Source organism: Mesitornis unicolor, unplaced genomic scaffold (assembly GCF_000695765.1).
Source record: "Mesitornis unicolor isolate BGI_N332 unplaced genomic scaffold, ASM69576v1 scaffold30873, whole genome shotgun sequence".
In the NCBI taxonomy this organism is placed as follows: domain Eukaryota; kingdom Metazoa; phylum Chordata; class Aves; order Mesitornithiformes; family Mesitornithidae; genus Mesitornis; species Mesitornis unicolor.
In genome coordinates this window covers 1-9503 of record NW_010175817.1, presented here as the reverse complement: position 1 = coordinate 9503, position 9503 = coordinate 1, and the positions used below count along the sequence as shown (strand labels likewise).

Below are 9503 nucleotides of genomic sequence, written 5' to 3'. Positions count from 1 at the left end.
CAAGTTTTCTAACTTGACTATATATAAATTATATGTAATAACAGATTCTAGTCGAACGAAATGTAGAAATTCAAGAATTTATCAAAAAAGCAACTGTTCTAATTAAAGTCCAAATACATGTTTTGCTGCATTCCAGCACAAGAAGCATGTTACATCATAAAAATCAAGCAGCAAAATGTACTTTTGCACTGCCTACAAAAAGAACATGTCTTGAACGTAGTTCAAAGGAGAAGACTACATACCCTTGATGTTAAAGGAAAATGAAAACTTACACCATGATAAAGCAAGCCACAGAAAAGGGAACTTAACAATGGCTAAACCAGCCTCTTATCAGTTTGTAAAACATGTTAATTATTTAATACATAAAAGAAACATACCGATGCAAGGCTTAACATGCTGAAAACACGCCTTTGTCAGATCACCTAACAACGCAAAAGAACTCTGCCGTACCTCAGGCATATTATCCTAAAGAGAGGAAGAAAAAAACCTGACAATTCTAGAAGTGTTTCCAATTCTCTTAAGAAAGAAAATCCTTGGATTAAACAGATTACTCATCTCACCTGCATACATTGGTACATTAGTGTCAGGATATTGCTGCGAGCCACTAGCTGTTCAATGTTGCCTCCAAGTCCTTCAGCTAAACCACTGAGTAAATCAAGAGCCACAATCATGAAATCTTTATCTGGAGCCTCATATTGGTCTGGCTGAGCATTGTGCAACTGCAACAAATAAGCACACATTTTCAAAAAGAGTATCATATTTTCTCAGGGGTATGCATAAAAGTAAAAACAAAACAAACAAAAAATTAGTTTCAGAACTGCACCTTCATTTAAATATTCAATGATTAATACTATAAACCTCCCTGCAAATCCATAACTTGACATACTTAATACACTGGTTTAAGGAGATATTCTGAAAACATTGGAATAGCAATAGAAAAATACCATGGCTTGTGCAAGAGTCTTCTGCACCAGATTTACACAGCGCTGGTACACAGGTTCACAGTACGGAAGAAAGCCAGATTGCAAGGCAGTAGCAACTGATGACAGGCACTAGAATTAAAAAAAAACAACAAACATCTAACTTTCCTAACTTTCTTCACATCCATGAAGTATATTTTACTTGTGAGAAGTAAATTGAAAGCATTTCAAGTATACCCACAAGTAACTGATTAAGTTAAAACAACCTAGAAAGACAGTACTGATTAGTTGAGCCAAGGCTAATTGTTACTCTCTCCTGTGTGTGTCAGTTGATAAAATTTCTCAAAAGCAGCATCTTCTTAGAGGTGACCAAGAAAGTTAATATGAAGACAGTTACTATAACACAGCTAGCACATATACTAAAATTCAGTATCCTGACCACATACAAGCCCTAACATTACCCAAGAGTTACGAAACTAATTTCTCTAAAAGTGTTTTCCTGCTTCACACTTGGAAAGTACAGGGAATAGACTACATAGTCAGGTTCATAGCTTCAGCCTGTCTAATAATAGTTTTAATGGAGGGATGAAGGGAGAGCAAGGAGAGAGAGAAGACAAGAACAACAGGGGGATGGAACATTTTTTTTTTTAAAGAATCCCAAAGAAAACACTCGAGAACGGCAGGAAAAAAAATCTAAAAGATTTCTACTAAACCTAATGAATTTTCCTCAGTCACAAGATTTTTTCACTAGTCATATTTTCTCCATAATGGGAAACACCTAACACTGTCAGCTTTTATAGTCCCCCTTCCTAGTAGGAGCATCTTTAGTAAGAGAGGTAATTCCTAAAAGAAGCTGATAAAACATATTCAAATTTTAACATTTACCTCTAATAAAGGAAACAGATCTTTATCTTCATCCTTCAACATGTTCCACTTCTGGATTAATGGAGGCATTAGCATCTGAATATATTCCTGTTTAGAATGAAAATGCATCACCTACTGAAACACTTCATTGGATACTAGTTTATTTCAAAGCTAGAAAATTGCTATTATTACAAGCTATTCTACTTTTTCAGCAAAAGAAAATTTATATACCATAATTCAGTCATTGTTGCAGTATGTAGAAGTAGTTTAATACTAGAATTTACAATTTATGTCTTAAGATTTTTTGCTGAGGCACATAAATACCTTTGCAGAATGCATCTTTTCTTCCATGTTTGGCTTCTGTCTAGCAACTTTTAATAGCTGTCTGGGTTGTTACAAATCTATAGGATTGTCTCAGGGCCTACAGAAAATATTTTTACCAGCAATGCAATCTGGCTGTGCATCTGCCACCTGCTTTTCTCAACCATCTCCCATTGCCCTGATGCTATAACCCTATCCCCCAAGTTCCTGAAACCTCTTCCTCAAGCAACTACCCATCCACAAATAAAGTAATTTTCTATCCCTCTAGAAGGGTGCACTTACAAATTCTGTATAAAGATGTTGCATCTTTCCTGCCATTGCTGTCACAATTACAAGGACATTAAGCAAGGCATCCCTGTAGTACTGCTGCACCCAGAAAGTATCCAGAGACACAACAGATGCTGCCAGCTAATGCTATGTCCAAAGATACAATATTCTAAGTGATTGAAATAAGTCCCACCATCACCAGGAGCTCTCATCTAGCTTCCTCCTGGTGCTGTCCAATGTCAAGCTGGCCAGGGCCAGAGAGATTGGAAAAGATGTCCTTTGATGGTGTGGAGTCTTGGACAGCAAGTAAAATGCCATGGCAACAACTCAAATTGTTTTATTCTAGTGTGTCTGTCATGTGAAGCATTATAGAAAAATAAAGCAAATTTCAATAGCCATTATAAGATGCACATGACATGTATGCATATCCTATTAATGAACATACATACACTACAAAAAATCCACTACATTTGCCTGTGTGTTATCTGTGCTTTGTCTAAAGGATTCTGTGTTTTTATATATAAAATGCACATCTGTTCCACTCTGATAAAGTAATGATTATGTACTCCAATACATTGGACAGAGACACAGAGCAGCTTAGCTATACCAAAAGTGATTTAAAAAAATCCCAAACCAGTCATTAGAAATTAGCACACACATTCCACCAATTCCTTTAAAGTCCCATTTCATATCTATATTGATATATGTATCTCCTCTGAGCTGAAAAATTCTGAGTATGAGGAAAAAAGTCACAACAAGAAGTGCATTTCAGAAGCCACCACACAGAAAACTGTTTATTCAAAATGAGGAATATTAATGTAGTGGGAAAAATACATGCAGTCTATGTAATTTACATATAAATATTTTTTATTATTGAAGCTTACACAGAAAGGTCAGCATTTCTGTTTTATAACACGTAAAGCACACTACAAAAACCACCAAATCAGTTTTTCCATATATGACAAGTGCTTCTACAGAAGATAAGGTATACTCACTGGTTTATTTAGATGATGTCCAACAGAATCTGCTAGAGTTCCTATTGCATCATAAAGAATGAGCAGATTTTTATGCTGATATTTACTAAATGCGAAGACCAAAGTGTCAAGTATATACGCAAGATAAGGAACAAGCTCTGTACAAGCCTCCTCTTCTAGAGTAGCAAAGGCACTGAATGACAAAAAAACCACCCCAAACAGGTCAGTCAGTATCTTGGAAAAAACAAGACAAGACCACCCCAAAATGCCCCACACTACCCATTTCTCTTTAAACATAGAACTGTATGTAGCCCTCAAATTCATCCAAGGTAGGTTTTCATAATGGTATTACTGAGACAAATTCTATCTATTTTGATTGAACACAAAGATTCATCTCTTGCATTGTGATGAGCAAAATTAAAAAAAATATTCCTGTAAAACCTGTTATGTATACATGTTACAGATCTAATTCTGCTTTATGAAGAAACTTTCTTGGCAGTCTGCTGTGTACACAAACTGACATGTAAAAGCTTTATTTGCTGAGCTTCCTGCACAAGAGGATACTCATTCCATTAATGGTATGCCCATTAATTTTATTTTTTTTATTTTTAATATCAACAGCCAAGGGAGAGAAGGGAATCTTACCTCCAAGGATCTCCTTTCAAGAGAAAGAAAATATCCCTTGAAAAAATTGTAACCCAAATATTTTGGTAATCCTGAGCTAAATATAAACAACATCACTGATGCAATGATAGCATAATTTTCCTTTGTCATCAGTATTGACCTTGTTCATAGACATATAAAAGACAAATTTCTGGTCAATGAAACTTCAACTATTGAAAATAAACAGGTGTCACATACAGATAATTTACTGCAATAGATTGTTTAGTTTGGTGATTCATTACTCTGAAAAAAAACTAGATGAGAAATACAAATTATCTGTTTTCATTTTATTAAAAAACTGAGTAATTTGTGACTACTTCAGAAGAAACAGAACTTACTCCTATTCAAAAGGAAAAAAATACATTAAGAGCTAGAAATGAAGTCATGCATTCATCAAAAAAGGCATTAAAATAGTTTCCCATCAAAAAGCAGTGTCATGGATAGTGCTTTTTGTTTAAGCTTTGGCTCACCTGCAGGCAGCTTCTTGTACTCTCTTGTTGCTATCCAGAATACGCTTTAGCAACTCAGTCATTAATGGCTTCAAGTATGTGTCTGGGGGTTGACTAACTACCCAGTGTGCATAGCGACTAAGAGTCCAGCATGTAATGGAGCGCACAAGAGCCTTTTTGTTAGAGAGGCACTGAATAAGGTGAGGAATCAGCTCAGGAAGATATGGAATCATACCCTGCATGCAGCCTAGAAGGAAAAATATAGCTATTACAGTATGGGAATTAGAAAATGTAATAGAACTTTTTATTATTTCCTAGAAGGGACATATTTTCATCCTCTGTCATGTAGTAATATATTTTAACAATATACAAAGCAAGTCTACCTAATTTATGTTAAGTCCTAAAAAGAAACCTCACCATAAACAATAATTAAAATCCCCAATCAAATTTACATTCATTTCAACTATATTTCTACTTCAGTGCTTCCCCAATCCCCAGAAATTCTGCTTTATTAAATGGGGTATAGCAAGAATATCCAAATACAATTAGATTATAAAGCTTGGATGTCTTATGCCAGTCTACTCAGAGTAACCAAGACAACAAGTAAAGAAAGATTAGGCCTTGATAACAAATCATATCATTAAAAAGGATTCCTTAAGAAATTTTATTTTATTCTTGTTTTCTCCTAATATCACACAAATACTGATCAGCAATAAAAGTCACACACTTCAAGTCAGCAAGGGCAGTAATACACTGAGATTTGACAGAAGTACTAACTTTTATCTTGCTTGACTTGAAATCAAAACAAAAATGTTTTCTAGCAACAAATAAAAAGTATGTTCACTAGGCACTGTAGGAAAAGATAGATAATCCAGGCATGGACCCAAACATATTCCTTCAGTTTGCAAAATGGACAGAGATGCTGGAAATACAGGCAAAAAGCCAGGCCTGTGAGTAAATACAAAGAAATAGAAGTTATGACATTTAAAGCAGAGAAATGTCGACAAAAAGCAGCTCAGGGCACTGAAGTCACAGGACCTGTCTTTTCCATTTCTCAAAACACTGAATGAAATGTAAGGCTCAAATTTATTAAATATTCCTGTTGTATCAAATCAAAGTAGTATTTCATGAGAGACCAATAAATATATGCTGCAGAGTTAAGAAAGGGAAAAATAAAAGAAATTATCTAAGTTATTTAGCCTCTGAAACACGCATAGATTTGAAAATGAAAAGGTAAACAAGTAACTGCAGTCATCAACTAGCAGATGTAGAGACTAATCACTAAGGACATATACTTGTTTGCATAAGTAAATTCACCTAGAAGGAATCCCAGAGCTACTTTAGAATCAGTCAAAAATTCAGTGACCTGATATGCACTGTTGCCTTACCTTCAGCAATTGCTCCAAGAACAAGGATACCAGATTCTTTAACTACCCATTCAGGATGGAAGAGCAATTCCTTCAAAAGAGGCAAGATATGTGGCAGAAGTTCATCACGAAATACATTAGCCAGGACATCTAGAGCAGCAGCAGAACATTTCCCTGAAGGGAATTACCAGTGTTAATCTCTTCTTATTATACAAGCAGTTGTAGTTAGACAGTATAATCCTTATTTTAACTTTCAACTGCCAGGGCATTAGGAGGAAAAATACTTCCATTTCACTACAATACACAGGGATCCACTGTGCTCTGATGCAAATCCATAGCACTTAGAAAGACAATTTTACAGCATTTTTATAGCCACTAAAAGGATTTATACACTGAGGATATTAAAATACTCACTGACAGGAACCATACCATTATATTGAAACATTATATACATTACATAATTTCAGGATGATGTAACACTACAGAAGAGGGAAGGTCTGTGACATGAATGTAATATACTGTAGAAACTAAAGAGAACAGAGAAATAGCCTAAAAATATTAGCAATTAATTAAAAACAAAATGTTCAAACATGATCCATGTCTCGAAGCAAAAAAAGGGAAAATCATAAATCTCTAGAGACTGAAAGAAATTCACTGACCTCTGCTCTGAGCTTTTATATCTTACCCCTAATTCTGTGATGCACCAATAGAAAGAACATCACCTCGAAATTTGTTTGAAAGTTTTTAATCTCATATTTTTAGCACAGAAAAGCTCATGAAAGAACAACTTCAAAACATGATTCAGAAATCCTTACTCTCGTTTTCTGCTGTGGTGCTGCATGTCTAGAACAGTAATGCTAAAATGGAATTATAAAGAATGCTCGTATTACAGAATTTATACTGCAATTTTTTTATTATTATTATGATCTCAGTTCCTTCCTAAGCTATCAGAAATTATCCAACTGGAACAAAAGTAGATACAAGACAGGTAATCAGGCAAAATATATGTAACAAATGCAACATGCAAGAATCCTAAACCAGACCTAAACTGTTAGTGGGCCCAAACAGGACACAGATGATATTTCGACTGGGAGGTAGCAACTACTAGAATAGATAATGAATACAAAACTTTTTCTGCTCTGCTCCTAAATGATGTCCAACAGGTTTGAATAAAACAAAACATGAGCCCTCAACACAGAGCAGTTCCCCACTGCAAATCAATAATAAACAGTACAGACTCCCCAAGATCAGTACCTGCTGCTTTCAGCTAAGAATGTTTCAGCTTTCTACTAGAGGAAAAAAAGGCAGGCTCCCGTATTTAGTTACCAGGTCTCATTAGTAAGTAATGCTGCTAATTGTCAGGCTGTGCTGATGTTTCCTCTCTGTTCAAATTGAGAGTTGAATATAGAACACTGGATAAGAAATAGGACACACAATTCTAAATTTAAGATAATCCAAATTCTCTCAATTCCAGATGACATACATCAAAACAGATTTCTTAACTGTTCTGTTCTCTCTCTTTCCTAGTCAGCTTTAGCTTCCTCACCAACTTAACCAAAACTGTGGACCACAGGTCACCCTCTGTCATTTCAGCTATGTTTTTCAGAAAATATGTATTTAATTCTGCAATCACTACATACAACAACTACAAGAAAAGCATTATGAATTTAAAACTATGAAAAAAATACTTTACAAAAGCAAGCATATTTGTGCTTATTTTCTTCTAAAATAATAATAAAAAAATAACTTTTAGATACGTCTCAAAGTTTTTTGGATATGTCTCAAAGACGCGTACGACTTTTTTTAATAAAGTTAAACAGGTGATCCATGATTTGCATTATTTTGTAGAATTAAAATTCAAAATCCAAAGCTTCTGTTGAATTGCATCCAGTAGATGTTTGCAGCTCTATCAGCCATATTCAAAATAAGCTAGCCTTTGTCAATACAGTTACATACCTTAAACGTCATCTGAAAGACTCACCCTCTGCCCCAATCACCAATTATATCAGCAGACAGTTCTTTTTCTATTCAAAAGCAAAGCCTCAGTATTCCTATACACAAGCTCCTCTTTTTACTGTGGTTCTTGTATTATGCAAGTAGATAAATTTTAAAACATTTTACACATTAATTTGACATACTTAAATTCCAGTCAGAAATAGTATCATCATCATCAAGATCATCGTCTTCATCATCGTCATCTTCAATACCATCTTCTTCATGTTGCTGAGCTACTGTCCGTGAACGATGAAAACGAGGTCTTATGTCCTGTTCACTATCTGGAATAGTTTCATCTTCTTCAACATCCCCCTGTCATCAAAATGTTTTATCAGATAAACTAGTGTAACTATATTGCTTATTGAAGTTAATGTAGTGTAAATTTTAGTTCAAGATTTTATAAGCATATGAAAGAATCACATCTCATTTGTGCTGCTTGGCTAACTAAAAATGCCATTGTTACTGCATTCTGCTACAGCATTTACCAGAAAAAATGACAGGAAAATAGAAGCAAGAAAGGTAAGCTCACACAAAAGCACAAAGCATTCTTCTTAAGAAATTACTCTTGATGAGAAGGAATTAGAAGGGAGATAGAGAAATTCTAGTACACAGACACATTCTAAAATATTGTGATAAAAAAGCTGCACAGCTCAAGCTAGAAGGGCATTAAAATGAATTCTGATCTTTTTTTTAGGCTGTAGTAATTCATGGGTAAAAGTATCCCAGCTCTGCCAAAGTTGGGTGAAAGGGGACAGGGGCAAAGCAGGAGAGTCCACATATTATTTTCCAACAAACATGGCAGCATTCAGTTTTTGGAACAACATAGCTTGCCCCAGAAAGCTAAATCTCCATTGAACAGATGGCAGATCAGATCTGGTCTACCAGCTCAATCATTCTGATTTAAAAGACAGAAGCTAACCAGATATTCTAACTGAGTATAAAACAAATCAATGCTTACCTTCAACAGAATAATATCAATCTCTGAATATTTCATACCATTTACCAGCACAGGTATCAGTCTACAAAGGAATATTGATACACGTCAAGAAGAAAGACCCTGGTAATTACAGGCCTGTCAGTTTCACGTCAGTGCCTGGTAAAATTATGGAGAAGGTCGTTCTGGGAGTTATTGAAAAATATTAAAGAGACAATGCAGTCATTGGTCATAGCCAGCATGGGTTCACAAGGGGAAATTCCTGCTTAATCAACTTAATTTCCTTTTGTGACAAGGTCACCCAACTAGTTGACCAAGGGAAGCAAGTAAATGTGGGGTTTTTAGATTATAGCAAAGCTTTTGATGCTGTCTCTCACAGTATCCTTCTGGACAAGATGTCCAGCACACAGCTAGACAAGTCCATAATACAGTGGGTGAGCAATTGGCTGATGGGTCCAGCTCAAAGAGTTATAATAAAAGGAATTTGTCTATACAGTTATTCTATCATCCAATGACTCCTCCCCACCCAGGGAGGGGAATTAGGAAAAGGAAAGGAGATCCATGGGTTGAAATATAAAAAATATAATAACAACAATAATAATAATATTAACAATATTAATATAAAGTACACAGAGTTACACTCAGTTGATATAGTGGTCGCAAGCTGTGATCGCTACAACAAGCAGGGGAATAGGCCTTGGAAGTAGAACAGCACAGAATCATAGGATGTACTGGGTTGGAAGAGACCT

At 35.3% G+C, this 9503-nt stretch overlaps 1 protein-coding gene across 1 annotated transcript; it reads right to left on the bottom strand.

Moving 5' to 3' along the window:
• Positions 1-377: 377 nt before the first annotated feature.
• LOC104534536 (transportin-1-like) lies at positions 378-8841 on the bottom strand (the record flags this gene model as incomplete). The annotated part of the gene is made up of 9 exons (XM_010181535.1): positions 378-465; positions 561-719; positions 945-1052; positions 1806-1892; positions 3368-3539; positions 4480-4705; positions 5847-5999; positions 7964-8132; positions 8779-8841. Coding segments are annotated over 9 exons (1225 nt in total), but the record flags the coding sequence as incomplete, so codon positions are not given.
• Between the last annotated feature and the right edge of the window lie 662 nt (positions 8842-9503).